Genomic DNA, 18,170 nt, shown 5'->3' with positions numbered 1-18,170 from the left:
ATCAAGAGAAAAGAGGAGATGAAAATGATCCCAGGAGTCCCCTTCATGTGGTGCTGGATCGCCGTTCTAAGCTGCAAGTACCTGAAAAAATGACACCTACTAACAAGGATAAATTTTGCTCATACATCTCACCAACATAGAAAACACTGTGTGCACCCCAGAATGTGGAAGACAGGTGATCCGATAGCATGGGGAAATACATATTTTGCCATAGGGGCATTTCAGCTATAACATCAAAAGAATGTAAGTCCTTCTACGCCTGCCTCTACACCAGCCGCGCCGCCCTATGAAGGGGCAGCAACTTCCGCAATCCTGATCCCCCCCCCCCCCACCCACCCATCTCAAGAAGACCAAGTAAACCATTCGTCCCTGCCACATGAGCCAAATGACTCTCAGAATAAAGCAAGACAGAGCCGGGTATCCAGAAGCATATCGCTTTCAACCGGCCCGATAAATAATAATAAAAGAAATCTGGCACTGCTGTCCCTCCCAATTGTTTGGACCTATGGAGGGTAGTTAGTTTTAGCTTTGGTCTTGCATTGCCCCATACAAACCCAGTTATTAGCGTAATTAAGGATGAAAAGAATGACTTTGGGACTAACGCTGCACTATGTTGGAGAAAATAATTACATTTGGGGAGCAATATCATCTTTATAAAATTAATACGCCCCGGGACTGATAACGGTAGTTTACCCCATAACAGGAATTTACGTTTAGCCAATTCTAGAAAGGGGAATATATTAGATGAGAGGTCGCATTTGCTATCTTTAGTATAATGATACCTAAATATTTAAAGTTGGAGACTAATCGCAGAGGAGATAAAGCCTCTAAATGGGGCGTTGGACCGTTAGAGAGGTACTTCATATTAGATTTATCCCAATTGATGCCCAATCCGGAATACTTTGTAAAATCATCTATAATCTCAACAACCCGAGGCAGTGACCGCTCCACATCATCGATAAATATAATCATATCGTCTGCATACAGGCCGATTATATCCACCCCATCAGCAATTTAGATAGCCTTAATCAGCCTGTCAGAACGTATCTTAATTGCTAAAGCCTCAATGGCCAGGGCATAGAGTGCTGGGGACAAGGGACACCCCTGACGAGTCCCCCTTTCTAGTAAGAAAGGTTCAGATGAGATCCCGTTGACCACCGTTTTGGCCTTACAGGACCGATTATAACATATGGATCCAGGCGCAGAATCAGGGACCAAAACCGAAGTTCTGGAGGCAGACCATCAGGATGTTCCACTCCATGGAGTCGAGTGCCTTGGCCGCGTCCAGCAAGGCCAAGGCCCATTCATTGTCCCCCACCGTAGTACTATAATGGATAACCAGCTAAACTCTTCTGATATTAATGGACGTATTGTTCCCTTGCATAAAGCCCGTTTCATCTGGGTAATAACATCTAAAATTAGTTCAGCTTAGTTGCTAATATTTTAGTAAAGATTTTGTAGTCCACATTGACTAAGGAGATGGGACGATATGATCCACATTCCAGGGGTTCCTTCCCCCTCCTTTACAAGTATTATTATGTTAGCTTCATAAAAGGAGTCTGGAACGGAAGCTCCTCGGGTGGTCTGCACAAGAACCTCTAGCATGGTTGGTAATAAAAGCTCCTGATACCTCCCATATAATTCTATAGGGAAACTATCCGGCCCCAGGGCCTTACCCACAGCTAAGTCCGCAATTACAGATTTAAGTTCATCTAAAGTAATGTCAGCATCTAAAAAGGATTGTTGAGCAGCGGTCAGCCTCGGGAAGTTCAGGTCGGCTAGATACGCCAGACAGTCGTCTACCGACACCCCACTCCTAGACTTATACGGGAGCTATAAAAATCCCTAAAGTATTGAAGGATATCCGCCGGGGAGGTGACTATGCTAGTATAGTATTAGAGGATCTATGTTGTCTGACCATAAAGTCCAGGAGCGTACTGGACTGATTCCCCAATTCAAACTATGACTGCCGCGTAAAATTTAATTGGCACTTAGATTTTGTGTCTAAATGTTGCACGTGGTGCCTATGCGAGGGCAACCTGTTTTCATTAGAGGGGTTAGATATGTATACCCTTTCTGCCTTCTTTACCCTTTGTTCAGCCACATCATCCTCTTGTGAGGTGGTTCTCTTCATATAGGAGATCGCTGATGTTAGGCAGCCATGTAAATAGGCCTTAAGAGTGTCCCAAAAGGTAATGGCGTGTCGAGACCCCGTATGCGCATTTATAAAGCATTGTAATTGCTCAGGGATCCTATCATTAGTCCCAATTAGTTTTAGCCAAAAGGTATTTAACTTCCACTGAGGTCTCGGCGTCGATCTGCTGAATCTAAGTGACTGTATTACAGGACAATGGTCCGAGATATCTCTATTGCCGTGTTCAATATTCTCTACCCACATGGCCAGACCACTGGATCCAAATATATAATCCAACCGAGAGTGTACGTTTAGTGGAAGAGTAGCAGGTATATTCCCACGTGATCGGATGACGTAGCCTTCAAAGGTCCAAACAACTATTTGCGTTCATATAGACTGGGAGTGCTGTGGGGGGCAAGGGTACCACGTTGGAGATACTCTCAGAATGGAATCTATCTAAACCTTCATATGGCAATAATGACTGGGGGGAAAAAAACAGTTATGGCTGTTGGAAGAAGGGGAGGAAAAAATGGAGAATTGCTGGGGAGTGAAGGGGTTAATGTTTGGATGTACACCTTTTGGAATAATTAATTGCAATCGATCGCTTCCTACAACCATCAAAAAGCTTCTTAGACCTGTCAACTTTTGCCAACTGCTCCAGGTCTCTCATATTTATAGGGTGCCCCCTACCAACGGCAATTTTAATAACTCTCCACAGGTGTTCAATGGGATTTATATCCTCACTCTTTGGCCACTGCAGAACGCTTCAAGCTTTGTTTTCATCCTTTTTTGGGTGGATCTTGAAGTATGTTTGGGGTCATTGTTCTGCTGGATGACCCATGACCTAGGATGGTAACCCAGCTTTTGACACTGGACATTACATTGCAACTAAAAATCCTTTGGTAATCTTCAGATTTCTTGATGTCTTGCGCCCAGTGTCAGAGGCAGCAAAACATCTTTCAACCTCCACCATATTTGACTGTAGGTATTGTGCACTTTTCTTTGTAGACCCAAGTCCATTTTCAGTAAATGGTAGAATGATGTGCTTTACCAAAAATCTCTATCTTGGTCTCATCTATCCTCAAGACGCTTTTCCAGAAGGATTGTGGCTTACTTAGATGCATTTTTGAAAACTGCAGTCTAGCTTTTTTATGTATGTCAACAGTTGAGTCCTCCTTGGTCTCCTGCCACAGCATTCAAATGATAGTTTGCACTGACACTGATGCACCCTGAGCCTATAGGACACTTAGAATTTCTTTTGGAAGTTGATTGGTTCTGCTTATCTACCATTCGGGCTGTCCTGCGTTGCAACCTTTCATCAGTTTTTCTCTACTGTCCACATCCAGGGAGATTAGCCATGCCATGGGATGTAAACTTCCTGATTATATTGTGCCTTGAGATTGTTGATTTATTATTCAACAACTTTGGCTTTCAAGTCCAAAGGCCCTGTGCGCACGCTGCGTTTTTTGCCGCGGATTTGCTGCGGTTTTGTTGCATGAATTCCTGCAGATAATTTTCATAACCTTTCTGCAATCATTCCCCAGCAAACCTATGGTAAAAATAAATGGTATGCGCACACTTTGTTTTTTTTCCCCTACAGGTTTTGCTGCAAAATATCTGCAGCAAAAAGAATGAGCATGTCCCTTCTTTTCTGCAGGTACCTGCGGTTTTTGCCATAGATAACGGTAAAAAAACGCAGGGACTAACCAGCGGAAAAAACGCGGCAAAAATGCAGGTGCGGTTTTCTGCCAGAGGGTGCGGATTTTTCTTAAGAAATTCCATTTTCTAGTGCGCACAGGGCCTAAGACACTTCTCTTCTCCTTTCTGTTCTCCATGAGGCACACACAGACACGCAACACAAATAATGAGTCAACTTCTCTCCTTTTTTTATCTGGTTTCAGGGGTGATTTTCATATTGCCCCCATCTGTTAGTTGGCGTAGGTGAGTTTAAATGAGCATCACATGATTGAAGTAAAGTTGTTTACTCAAAATTTTGGAAAGATGCCAGCAATTGTGTCCAGCCTATTTTAGGGGTTTTCTGTGAAATTATTTTCAATTTTCCATGTTTTTTGTGTGTTCCAATATACACAAACGAAAAATGCATGTGTACGACAAAATATGTGTGATTGCAATAATTTGCTGGGAGAAATCTTCATTTTCTGGAACAATTTTAAGGGTGCCAGCACTTTTGACCATGACTGTAAGTAAAGAGATCCTGTTCTTCATTGTAGTTTGTACAGGCTTAGTCTCTGTGTGTTTGTGCGTATGTGTATCTCTAACAGGAGCGATTTTTATTTTCATATACATATATAGGAAACACCAGAAGATGCTCCATCGGCATCAGGACATGGAACATCTGGAAGAGTCAGAGCAAGATCCGCCACTTCAGTTCCCAGTTACGTACCAATAATTGTGTTATCTGCAGTTGACTAAAACCCTCCATACGCTTTTTAGATTAATGTCCACCAAACCCTCTGATATCACTGGGTTCAGCTGACTGGTGCCTTATGGGGGCGCTGTATAGATGATGTCGTGAGTGATACATTTCCAGCATGTCCAATCTTGGACTGCCAAAGCTTGTGCTCACCCTAAGATGATCTGCAGAGATGTCGTGTAGTTTCTTTAAGGGTATGTGCACATTTAGGATCCGCAGCAAATACAAATCTGGTATGAAGACGCTGCTAAAATATGTGAATTTTTGCATATATTTTTATTACATTTTTTTCACATTTAGAAAAATGCTGTAACAATGCTGAAAGGATTGACATGCATGCTGTAGAAATAAAACTGCTCCAAATTAGTAAGGAAAAATTACGCAACATGTGCATGAGACTTCTGGAATCCCATTCACTTTACTGAGACAATAAAATGCTGCGTTTTGCACAGCTTAAACGTTACATGTGAACATAGCCTAATGAAGAAAACAGACAGCCGAGGTGGCTGCTGCCCGAATGATTGCTCTAGGTGCATGGGGGAGCCTAATTTACATCCCTAACCCAATTGTGTTCATCAGATGTTATAAAGACCGGTCTAGGCTGACCCCTTGCTTTAATTTCTCATAAATGTACCCCTGACATTAACCCTTCTCATGTCTACTGCTTGTAATGACCTCCTTACTTTGTTTCAGTGCAGCTTTTTCTTGATTCATTGTTTTAGTTCCTGTAATAGTTATGGAAATAATACGGCTTTTTTTTTTTTTTTTGTAGAGTTGCGGACAAGAAGACGTCCTTCAGTAAAGCCAAGCCCTCCAAAATTGATAATTAAATGTCTCAGCGACAGTGATGACTCCTCAGCAATGGAAGAGCCGGACATTGACGGCTCCAGTATTCATACAGAGAGACGGTAATGTTTCCTTCATGTACAATTTCATTTTTATTGTATTGTTAATGTTAACCCTAGAACGCATACCTGGGGCCTCGCAGGCCTGCTAGTTACTGGTTTTCTGCAAGATTATTGTTAACTTAATGTTCTGAAATATTCACATCTCAAATAAACTTTGAAAAGTATTTCTTTCTTCAGCGCTCTATTGGGAGACCCAGACGATTGGGGTGTAGCTACTGCCCTCCGGAGGCCACACAAAGCACTACACTAAAAAGTGCAAGGCCCCTCCCCTTCTGGCTATACCCCCCCGTGGTATCACGGGTTCTCCAGTTTTCAAGCTTTGTGCGAAGGAGGTCAGACATCCACGCATGGCTCCACAGATTTTAGTCAGCAGTAGCTGCTGACTATTTCGGATGGAAGAAAAGAGGGCCCATATAGGGCCCCCAGCATGCTCCCTTCTCACCCGTGGATGGTGTTGTAAGGTTGAGGTACCTATTGCTGGTACAGGGGCTAGAGCCCCACATGCTGTTTTCCTTCCACATCCCCTTGTAGGGCTCTGTGGAAGTGGGATCCTGCCGGCCTCTAAGCTCTGACGCCGGGCTCCATCCACAGACCCATAGCACCTGATGGATACGGAGCAGGAGTACAATCAGGGACAAGGCCCTGCATCATACAGGTACTCTGTGTCCCCGGCAGGCACAGACACACTCCGGGCTGGCTGGGTGTTGTAGTGCGCCGGGGACCGTAACGATTGAGTTGGTGTTCCTGCAGTTTACTGGGGGACTTTTGTGTTGTGGGAACGCAGCGCCGACCCCCACTGGACCGGCGGCGCTGCTGTGACTTGTAGTGCGCCGGGGACACGCCGACCGCGCTTTTACGGCGGCGGCGTTTATAAATCCAGTCCCCGGCTTTTGCGGCCTAGCTCCGCTTCGTTCCCGCCCCCACCCTGTCAATCAGGGTAGGGGAGAGACGCTGTTTCGCAGCAGCGACGAGGGCTGGAGCCTGATTTACATGCTCCAGCCCTCTCACTAGGCACAGAGGGAAGCAGGCTTCCCGCTCTTAGTCAGGAACGCCCAGGGCCCGCCCCCCCTCCTCTCCCAGGACGCCGGCAGCCATTACATGCAGTCTGGCTAGAGGAAGGACGCAAGGCTCTGGGAGACCTGGACTAGGGGGCTTTTGGAGACCACACACCCGCTCTTAAGCGGGCGGTAAGCGGCATTTCAGCTGGCCCCTCTAGTGCCTCAGTGTGCATTGGTGTACTGTGTCACCAGATATATATATTTATTTATTTCTTGCACTGTGAGGTCGCTTCCTGGCTGGATACCCCAGATCGCTCTGAGGAGGCAGCAACATGTCATCCACAAAACGCAAGGCTGCCAAGGCTAGGGCTGTGTACACTGCGTGTGCTGCATGTGGGGCTGCTCTACCAGCAGGTTCCAAAGACCCCCATTGTGTGCAATGCTCAGATCCGGTGCTGCTTCGCCAGCCGGAGTCCGGAGGGGTAGTGACCCAGGCTGAGACGCTTGTAAGTCCTGCCCCGGTGTCAGGGACAGACTTTGCAGTTTTTGCTGATGGAATGTCTGTGACTATGGCAAAAATCCTTGAAACTTTGCAATCCATGACTGGGGCTCAGTCTATGGACACGGCGAGGTCTCTGTCCTCTAATCCCCCTCAGTTGGAATTAATCCAGACTGCAAGGGGGTCCCCGGCTTCCCAGGCTGAGTATTATGACTCAGATGATAGCCCTAGCCACCCTAAGCGAGCTCGCTGGGAAAGACCCTCAACGTCATCACACTGCTCAGGGTCTCAGCGCAATCAGTCGCCCTGTGATGCGTCTGAAGAGAGTGATCAGGAGTCTTATCCTGGAACCCCTCTCAATCTGGATACCCCGGATGGGGACGCCATGGTAAACGAGCTTATCTCAGCCATCAATAGACTGTTGGATATTTCTCCCCCAGCTCCTTCTGCAGAGGAGGCAGCTGCAGAGCAGGAGAAGTTTCGTTTCCTCTATCCCAAGCGTAAATTGAGTGCTTTCTTGGATCACTCTGACTTCAGAGAGTCAATCCAGAAACACGACGCTCATCCAGAAAGGCGTTTCTCTAAACGTTCTAAGGATACACGTTTTCCTTTCCCCCCTGATGTGGTCAAGCGCTGGACCCAGTGTCCAAAAGTAGACCCCCCGATTTCCAAACTTGCAGCTAGATCCATAGTTGCAGTGGAGGATGGCGTTTCACTTAAGGATGCCAATGACAGACAGATGGACCTTTGGTTAAAATCTGTCTATGAAGCTATCGGCGCGTCGTTTGCTCCAGCATTCGCAGCCGTATGGGCACTCCAAGCTATTTCAGCTGGTTTAGCAAAAGTGGATGCTATCATACATCCAGCGGTGCCGCAAGTGGCGTCCCTTACCTCGCAGATGTCTGCGTTTGCGTCTTACGCTATCAATGCGGTCCTAGAATCTACCAGCCGCACCTCAATGGCGTCCGCCAATTCGGTAGTTTTGCGCAGAGCCTTGTGGTTAAAGGACTGGAAAGCAGATGCTGGTTCCAAAAAATGTTTAACCAGCTTGCCTTTATCTAGAGATAGACTGTTTGGCGAGCCATTGGCTGACATCATTAAACAGTCCAAGGGTAAAGACTCTTCCTTACCCCAGCCCAGATCAAGCAAACCTCAGCAGAAAAAATGGCAGCAGAGGTTTCAGTCCTTTCGAGGTTCGGGCAAGACACAATTCTCCTCGTCCAAAGGGACTCAGAGGACGCAAAGAGTCTCAGATTCCTGGCGGGCTCACGCACGCCCCAAGAAAGCAAATGGAGGAACCGCTTCCAAAGCGGCTACCTCATGACTTCCAGCCCCCCTCCTCCGCATCTCCGGTCGGGGGCAGGCTCTCCCGCTTTTCCGACATTTGGATGTCACAGGTCAAAGACCGGTGGGTGACAGACATTTTGTCTCGCGGGTACAGAATCGAGTTCAGTTCTCGTCCTCCAGCTCGGTTCTTCAGAACCTCCCCACATCCAGACCGAGCAGATGCCCTGCTGCAGGCGGTGGACTCCCTAAGAGCGGAAGGAGTAGTGGTTCCTGTACCGCCTCAGGAACAAGGGCGAGGGTTTTACTCCAATCTCTTTGTGGTTCCAAAAAAGGACGGCTCGTTCCGTCCTGTTCTGGATCTAAAGCTGCTCAACAAACATGTGCACGCCAGACGGTTCCGGATGGAAACCCTCCGCTCTGTCGTTGCCTCAATGTCTCAAGGAGACTTCCTTGCCTCAATAGACATCAAAGATGCTTATCTCCACGTGCCAATTGCTACAGAACATCAACGTTTTCTACGTTTTGTGATAGGAAACGACCATCTTCAGTTCGTAGCTCTGCCATTCGGTCTGGCGACAGCCCCCCGGGTCTTCACCAAGGTCATGGCGGCGGTGGTAGCAGTCTTGCACTCTCAGGGACACTCGGTGATCCCTTACCTAGACGATCTACTTGTCAAGGCACCCTCTCAAGAGGCATGCCAACTCAGTCTACATGCTACGCTGGAGACTCTACAGACGTTCGGATGGATCATCAACTTTCCAAAGTCGAATCTGTCACCGTCACAGTCGCTAACGTATCTTGGCATGGAGTTTCATACTCGAGCAGCGAGAGTGAAGCTTCCGCTGAACAAGCAGCGGTCCCTACAGACAGGGGTGCAATCCCTCCTTCAAGGCCAGTCGCACCCCTTACGGCGCCTCATGCACTTCCTCGGGAAGATGGTGGCAGCCATGGAAGCAGTTCCCTTTGCGCAGTTTCATCTGCGCCCACTTCAATGGGACATTCTCCGCCAATGGGACGGGAAGTCAACGTCCCTGGACAGGAAAGTCTCTCTTTCCCAGACGGCCAAGGACTCTCTACAATGGTGGCTCCTTCCCACCTCATTGTCTCAGGGAAGATCCTTCCTGCCCCCATCCTGGGCAGTGGTCACGACAGATGCGAGTCTGTCAGGGTGGGGAGCAGTGTTTCTCCACCACAGGGCCCAGGGGACGTGGACTCCGCAGGAGTCCACCCTTCAGATCAATGTTCTGGAAATCAGGGCAGTGTATCTTGCCCTACTGGCCTTCCAACAGTGGCTGGAAGGAAAGCAGATCCGAATCCAGTCGGACAACTCCACAGCGGTGGCATACATCAACCACCAAGGAGGGACGCGCAGTCGGCAAGCATTCCAAGAAGTCCGGCGCATTCTAATGTGGGTGGAGGACACAGCATCCACCATATCCGCGGTTCACATCCCAGGCGTAGAAAATTGGGAAGCAGACTTCCTCAGTCGCCAGGGCATGGACGCAGGGGAGTGGTCCCTTCACCCGGACGTGTTTCAGGAAATCTGTCGCCGATGGGGAGTGCCGGACGTCGACCTAATGGCGTCCCGGCACAACAACAAGGTCCCGGCATTCATGGCGAGGTCGCGCGATCAAAGAGCTCTGGCGGCAGACGCATTAGTTCAAGATTGGTCGCAGTTCCGGCTCCCATACGTCTTCCCACCTCTGGCACTCTTGCCCAGAGTGTTACGCAAGATCAGATCCGATTGCAGCCGCGTCATACTCGTCGCCCCAGACTGGCCGAGGAGATCGTGGTATCCGGATCTGTGGCATCTCACGGTCGGTCGACCGTGGTCACTGCCAGACCGACCAGACTTACTGTCCCAAGGGCCGTTTTTCCATCAGAATTCTGCGGCCCTGAACCTGACTGTGTGGCCATTGAGTCCTGGATCCTAGCGTCCGCAGGATTATCTCAAGGAGTCGTAGCCACAATGAGACAAGCTAGGAAGTCAACGTCTGCTAAGATCTACCACAGAACGTGGAAGATTTTCTTATCCTGGTGCTCTGCACAGAGAGTATCCCCTTGGCCATTTGCATTGCCCACCTTTCTTTCCTTCCTGCAATCGGGGTTGGAAAAGGGCTTGTCGCTCAGCTCCCTTAAAGGGCAAGTCTCGGCACTATCTGTGTTTTTTCAGAAGCGTCTAGCACGTCTTCCTAAGGTGCGCACGTTCCTACAGGGGGTCTGTCATATTGTGCCCCCGTACAAGCGGCCGTTAGATCCATGGGATCTGAACAGAGTACTAGTTGCTCTGCAAAAGCCGCCCTTCGAGCCTCTAAAGGACGTTTCCTTTTCTCGCCTGTCACAGAAAGTGGCGTTTCTTGTTGCGATCACATCGCTTCGGCGAGTGTCTGAGCTGGCAGCTCTGTCATCCAAGGCTCCCTTCCTGGTGTTCCACCAGGACAAGGTAGTGCTGCGCCCCATTCCGGAGTTTCTCCCTAAGGTCGTATCCTCGTTTCATCTTAATCAGGATATATCCTTGCCTTCCTTTTGTCCTCAGCCGGTTCACCGGTATGAGAAAGACTTACGTTTGCTAGATCTGGTGAGAGCACTCAGAATCTATATTTCTCGCACGGCGCCTATCCGCCGTTCAGATGCACTTTTTGTCCTTGTCGCTGGCCAGCGCAAGGGGTCGCAGGCTTCTAAAGCCACCCTGGCTCGATGGATCAAAGAACCAATTCTGGAAGCCTACCGTTCTGCTGGGCTTCCGGTTCCTTCAGGGCTGAAAGCCCACTCAACCAGAGCTGTGGGTGCGTCCTGGGCTTTGCGACACCAGGCTTCGGCTCAACAGGTGTGCCAGGCAGCTACCTGGTCGAGTCTGCACACTTTCACCAAACATTATCAGGTGCATACCTATGCTTCGGCGGATGCCAGCTTAGGTAGAAGAGTCCTGCAGGCGGCAGTGACATCCCCGTAGGGGAGGGCTGTTTTGCAGCTCTAACATGAGGTATCTCTTTACCCACCCAGGGACAGCTTTTGGACGTCCCAATCGTCTGGGTCTCCCAATAGAGCGCTGAAGAAGAAGGGAATTTTGTTACTTACCGTAAATTCCTTTTCTTCTAGCTCTTATTGGGAGACCCAGCACCCGCCCTGTTGTCCTTCGGGATTTTTTTGTTGTTTGCGGGTACACATGTTGTTCATGTTGAACGGTTTTTCAGTTCTCCGACGTTATTCGGAGTTAATTTGTTTAAACCAGTTATTGGCTTCCTCCTTCTTGCTTTGGCACTAAAACTGGAGAACCCGTGATACCACGGGGGGGTATAGCCAGAAGGGGAGGGGCCTTGCACTTTTTAGTGTAGTGCTTTGTGTGGCCTCCGGAGGGCAGTAGCTATACCCCAATCGTCTGGGTCTCCCAATAAGAGCTAGAAGAAAAGGAATTTACGGTAAGTAACAAAATTCCCTTCATTTGAGTTACTCCATGTTATTTGCAAACAGGCCTAACAGGCCCCAGGTATGTGAAAGTGTAGATTTCTAGGGTCAGCGCAGAAAGAGACTGTTGCTCGCTTAGATAAATAAAACATAAATCCATGGTATATTGTAATTTATCACACCGTGATGTATGTATATATGGTATATCACAAAAGTGAATACACTCCTCACATTTTTGTAAATATTTTATTATATATTTGCATAGAACAACCCTGAAGATACAATGTAAAGTAGTCAGTGTACAGCTTTAGTGATGCGCGGATAACTCGCAGATAACTGGGATGGGCAGGTCTAACCGATTATTTTTTTTTTTTTTTTTTCCTTTTTAACAATCCGGTTCTGGCCCAGGCTGATCCTGGATATCTGGCCGGACGCCGGTCTCCATTTAAGTCTATGGGGATCAGAATTTGGCCCTTAAAAATGGTGGTAGAAAGAATAGGGGAATTGGAGCAAGCGCGTTATACTTACTAGTGTCCGACATGGCTGTAACTGCTTCTGAGGCTGCTCATTGTACTTCCAGGGCCGCTCATTTACCTTCATACATATTCACTGCTTCCCCCGCCCACTGGCAGTCCTGGTGTCTGTGATTGCTTTCAGTCAAACGCGCCCCCTAGTCTGTGTGACCGCACGCCTGACTGCTTTCAGTCACACACCCTGTCTATAATAGCTCTATCGTGGTGTAAAAATGAATAAACTTAAAAACATTGGCGTAGTGTTCCCCCATAATATGATACCCAGCACAGATAAAGTATATGACTACAGGCTGCAGCCCACAGCTGTGCGCTAATCTTGGCTGTGTATTGCAATAAGAGGAACCACATACGTCCTTTTTTATTTTTTAATTATTTAAGTAAATAATTCTTAATCTGTCAGTGAAATGAAATAAACACAAACACCGCAAAAATCCTTTATTTGAAATAAAATGCAAAAACACCCTTATTAACTACCCCAGATCAGACATAATCCACACGATCATTAAGGAATAACGTTTGGAACTCCATTCTATGTCTGAACTGGGTGCAAAAAACCTAAAAAACATCACTATGGGGAGATAAGGTATGCACACCAGTGACTATGGAAGGGGAATACATGGAATAGCAGAAACTGCTGTGTGAATACTGACATGAAAAATTCAATAGCTATTTGTAAGAATGAAATGTGAAAAATGGAACCTGCATTACTGCCATGAATATATGAATAAAGAGAAATTTAGCTACTGAATTGATCAATGCAGAAGAGCCCCAACACTACGCCAAAGTATTTCTCTACGTTGGGGTCCCTAGCTTGTGTGTGTCCTCTCATGCAGTTAAAAAACTTACCGTGTATGGGAAGCTGAGACCCAGGCTATATATGCGTATAATGTGGATTGGCAATAGGTGTGTATGGGGAGGGTTCACAAACGAAAGACTACTAACATTAAGGAATAACGTTTGGAACTCCATTCTATGTCTGAACTGGGTGCAAAAAACCTAAAAAACATCACTATGGGGAGATAAGGTATGCACACCAGTGACTATGGAAGGGGAATACATGGAATAGCAGAAACTGCTGTGTGAATACTGACATGAAAAATTCAATAGCTATTTGTAAGAATGAAATGTGAAAAATGGAACCTGCATTACTGCCATGAATATATGAATAAAGAGAAATTTAGCTACTGAATTGATCAATGCAGAAGAGCCCCAACACTACGCCAAAGTATTTCTCTACGTTGGGGTCCCTAGCTTGTGTGTGTCCTCTCATGCAGTTAAAAAACTTACCGTGTATGGGAAGCTGAGACCCAGGCTATATATGCGTATAATGTGGATTGGCAATAGTTGTGTATGGGGAGGGTTCACAAACGAAAGACTACTAACATTAAGGAATAACGTTTGGAACTCCATTCTATGTCTGAACTGGGTGCAAAAAACCTAAAAAACATCACTATGGGGAGATAAGGTATGCACACCAGTGACTATGGAAGGGGAATACATGGAATAGCAGAAACTGCTGTGTGAATACTGACATGAAAAATTCAATAGCTATTTGTAAGAATGAAATGTGAAAAATGGAACCTGCATTACTGCCATGAATATATGAATAAAGAGAAATTTAGCTACTGAATTGATCAATGCCCTTCCATAGTCACTGGTGTGCATACCTTATCTCCCCATAGTGATGTTTTTTAGGTTTTTTGCACCCAGTTCAGACATAGAATGGAGTTCCAAACGTTATTCCTTAATGTTAGTAGTCTTTCGTTTGTGAACCCTCCCCATACACACCTATTGCCAATCCACATTATACGCATATATAGCCTGGGTCTCAGCTTCCCATACACGGTAAGTTTTTTAACTGCATGAGAGGACACACAAGCTAGGGACCCCAACGTAGAGAAATACTTTGGCGTAGTGTTGGGGCTCTTCTGCATTGATCAATTCAGTAGCTAAATTTCTCTTTATTCATATATTCATGGCAATAATGCAGGTTCCATTTTTCACATTTCATTCTTACAAATAGCTATTGAATTTTTCATGTCAGTATTCACACAGCAGTTTCTGCTATTCCATGTATTCCCCTTCCATAGTCACTGGTGTGCATACCTTATCTCCCCATAATCCACACGATGGCCCACGACAATTCCAGTTCTTCTACATTACTGAAGGCACAGCGCGCCATAGAACATGACCACTCGCTGTGAACTTCAGGCAGAGACTGAGACTCAGCAATGAGCAGTGACGTCACTCAGGTTTTTTGCGGTCACAGCCGGAGGTTCCCACGGTCCTCCACTTGTAACCTGTAACCACCAGTAACCTGACCTCAAAAACAACCCCTATATCAAATATTTTAATTAAAAGCCATTTTACAAATAAGAATATATCTGTGAAAGTAATAACCCCGGCTGTTTTCTATGCCAGCTTTGTAAAGCATGTTCAATTCTAACAACTCCTAGATAGATTTGGCAAAAACATCCCATACAGGAGGACATTAGTCATCGACAGGAGTGCTTTACTGTTTGGTGGGTCTGTGTGGTCTTAAATATATAGGCAAGACCATCACAAGCCTTAAAGCAAGAATAGGGGAGCATATTAGATCTATCATAAATTATGAGAAAAATGAGCACTCTTATAAAGATGAGCTAAAACTGGTTAATCATACATACCCCCATCGCTGAACATTTTAAACTAAAACACAATCTAGACTGGACCAAACTAAAAGGATGGGCAATTTGCCAAGTCAAAACTGGAATTCAAGAGGGAGATCTGAATATTGTGCTCCTTAAACGAGAAAGCAGCTGGATATGTAAAATGAATTGTTAACCCAAGAAGACTTAAGAAAAACTACAATTTTGGCTGTTCTTAAGAAAAATTTAAAGCACAAAATATGATTTACCTGAATTCCCTTTCTCTATCCGATCCGCATCAATGACCACTAATATATGAAACAATACTAGATAGAAAGACATTTGTCATCTTTATTTGAGATACTGTAAAATGGTTAATTTCTCTTTATTCTACCTGTATAAAAATTAAAAAAGCTCTATTACTGAGACTGCACCACAATCTTATGACTTAATAAAACATTATATGATATATTAATATTTTAAGAATACTTTGTACTCAAGTGACATTTTGTGGAGCCAATCCTTAATTACTGATCTATATGAAGTCAAATAATTAAACATCAATGGTTTTACTTCACACTATACTGATATTGATGCAGTCAGGAATGTCAATAGTTAATCTGTACCCTGCTATGATTGGCAGGTTCTTCTGTCATTCTTGACAGATTGTAATGCCTGCCTGGATCAACAGACTCAGATGGGATGTAATGGACAGGCTAGAGGGAAGCCACTCACCAAACAGGACCCCCAGAACCCTGAAACCCTTTAACCCCAATACAGGGATTTGGAATTACACAGGGCCCTGGAGATCACTACCTGTGGAAGGCTGCAGTCCGATGAGAGTAGTCGTCAGGCAGGGTCAAACCAGGAATAGCAGAACAGGGACAGAGTCGGCAGGCAAGGACGGAATCAGAAAACGTAGCAGAGGTCAAATCCGGTTTGGGCAGCGAGGTACAAAAACAGCAGGTGGAAGGGTAGTCAGAAGTCAGCACACAGGAATCACAAAACAGAATAGGGTGGACCAGGAGCCAGGAAATCAGAACTATCTCTGGCAGAGGTCAGCAGACAGGAGGGGAACTAAGAAGAGTGTGGTGTCCTCCCATTGGCTGTAGCTGAACACTGGCAACTTCAGCTGGACGACACACGCCACCTACAGACAACCAGTGGTACTGCAGATCCCAAGATAACCCAGCCCAGTGGATGATCGGAGCCTACGCCCACCGGTGCCGCTGGCATCGACTCCTCTCCCATCACCAGCACCATCCACGGCAGGAACACGGCGTCGCCTGGCGATCGGAGCAGAAGTCGCTGGAGCGGACTCCGGTGGTGACGTAACACAGATAATATAAAAGATCTTGTTTGCTAGTGGCCCTCGCCCCTAGAAGGAGACAGTACACCTGTCGAAACACGCGTTGGGAGGGCTATTTGTCCTGATTATTCTTAGATTGGAGGAGATTGCAGTACAAATAAGTGGTCTTTGATAATTAATGCAGTGGAAAGTATGGGCATGCATATCACAATCTATCAGTGCTTATTCCCTACTACTGGTATGTAGCAGTTAGTAGTATACGATATAATAGCAATGCATCCATACATCTGACCATGGTATAGTACTCTATCAGTGATAGCATTATAACAGAAGCACTGATAGTGGCAATACCCTTTAAGAAAGTTATATAAGTATCATACAACTACTGGTTAGCAATAATTTACATCAGGGCTTAAAATGGGGTATAAGTCCACTCCAATCAATTAGATTACAAACGTTGGGACTATTTTATAAATACAATTTTTATTTTATTATGTAACTAATAAGTTACATTTTATCCACACACCTCATCCCTTCTCCTTTCCCTAATTACTGCTATTCAGTTTGGTGGTGCACACGTGTGTGGAATTTCTATAAGAGGAATATGCTTTTTGGCTACACTGCATTCATATATAGAAGCCCTAAGTGCCAGAACAGCAGAAACCTCCCTCGGGTGGCTTTCTTTTTAAAATTATAACCCACTGGGAATTCATCTATGGATGTGGTGATGATTTTGACTCCCATGGGTGTTATCCAGAAACTAAGCACACATTGGATGCTGTAGAGTGAAAATTGCAAATATGCCATTGTAGTGCCCAGTACATTGTAGTGCCAAGTACATTGTGCACAGCTTGTACCTCTGACGATATACCTCCTTAAAAATTGCAGTTTAGGAACATTGTGGTGCTCAACAGGAAGGGGGCTTTTGGATTTAGGAGCACACATTTTACTGGATTTCCTTTGGATGGAGCCATGTTTCTTTCCAGAGATTTTGTGTTAACAATAATGGAGAAATTCCCTATATTTCAGGTAACAGATGATGGACCTGAGTGGGGACTTGTTTTTTTTTATGGGTTGCGTTGAAGCTTTAATTGGTGTCATTTTGGGGAACATAACATTTTGGATCAGTTCACCTTTATCGTTTGCTCTAAGATGAGCAGTTAAATTGCATAGAAGGAAAAGATATCGGCACATCCAACATAAAATGATTTCTTTCTTTATTGTCACATAGTATTAAAAAAGTCCATCCATATTTAGAAGACCCTGGCGCGTTTCTGACGCAAAAGAGCGTCCTTAATCATAGGCTAACATTTTTAGCTAGCTCTAGACATTTATAGGCAAAGATCAACAATAGAGTTAGAAACAATAAGTAACACATGATTAAAATCACACACTAAAAACAAAAAAGTAGGATTGCACAAAAAGAAGGGGGAAGGGATTGTGATATAAAGCATAAAGCATAAAGTATCTCATATATAAAGTACCATTAATAATATTTCAACAACGACATAGAGCAAGTCTTATTTAATGTCATTGTAATTGCAATGAACTGTGTGACTGAACACATTGGTGAGAGAGAAAAATAGAAAGAATAAAACAAATCATTTTACGTTGGATGTGCTGATATCTTATCCTTCTATTCCAGTTATAATCCACCTGGCGGATTCCATATCGTTGCACTCCGTGGATGTGTGGTGACCTATTCCATTGGGCATGTCAAACTTTCCTCCATCTCGTTTGCAGTTAAATTGCAGTTTCCATTAAATCTCTGAAATACAGGATTCAGATGAAATCCCCGATTGAACCATTCACTATAATAAGGCAGGCAGAGTTACTCTGGCCGCTGTCTATCCTCAGCAATGTCCAACCTTTCAGTGCTGCACAGAACTGGAGTGAACAGTAGTTGCTTCATTATAGTGAATCTTCCATCTGGGTTTTGTTTGAATCATGTTTTTCAGAGATTTAGACGGAAACTCCAGATGGGTGGCTAGGGGTTCAGCTCGGGGGGGGGGGCACACATCTGAGTGGGCGCCTAA

The 18,170-nt window shown here is 45.5% G+C and overlaps 1 protein-coding gene across 5 annotated transcripts in view; it reads left to right on the top strand.

Annotated features, from left to right (window-relative positions):
• The window catches only part of LOC142289837 (uncharacterized), a 228,775-nt gene that overhangs the window by 96,749 nt on the left and 113,856 nt on the right, over positions 1-18,170 (top strand). For all 5 annotated transcript variants that reach the window (XM_075333771.1, XM_075333772.1, XM_075333773.1 and 2 more), the window contains 2 exons: positions 4,448-4,529; positions 5,341-5,476. In XM_075333771.1, coding sequence (XP_075189886.1) covers positions 4,448-4,529; positions 5,341-5,476 — 218 coding nt within the window. The remainder of the gene's footprint in view (positions 1-4,447; positions 4,530-5,340; positions 5,477-18,170) is intronic.

This window comes from Anomaloglossus baeobatrachus, chromosome 2 (genome assembly GCF_048569485.1).
Source record: "Anomaloglossus baeobatrachus isolate aAnoBae1 chromosome 2, aAnoBae1.hap1, whole genome shotgun sequence".
NCBI classification, from domain to species: Eukaryota; Metazoa; Chordata; class Amphibia; order Anura; family Aromobatidae; genus Anomaloglossus; species Anomaloglossus baeobatrachus.
The sequence above is the reverse complement of the archived record's forward strand: the minus strand, read 5'-3'. Positions and strand labels throughout refer to the sequence as shown.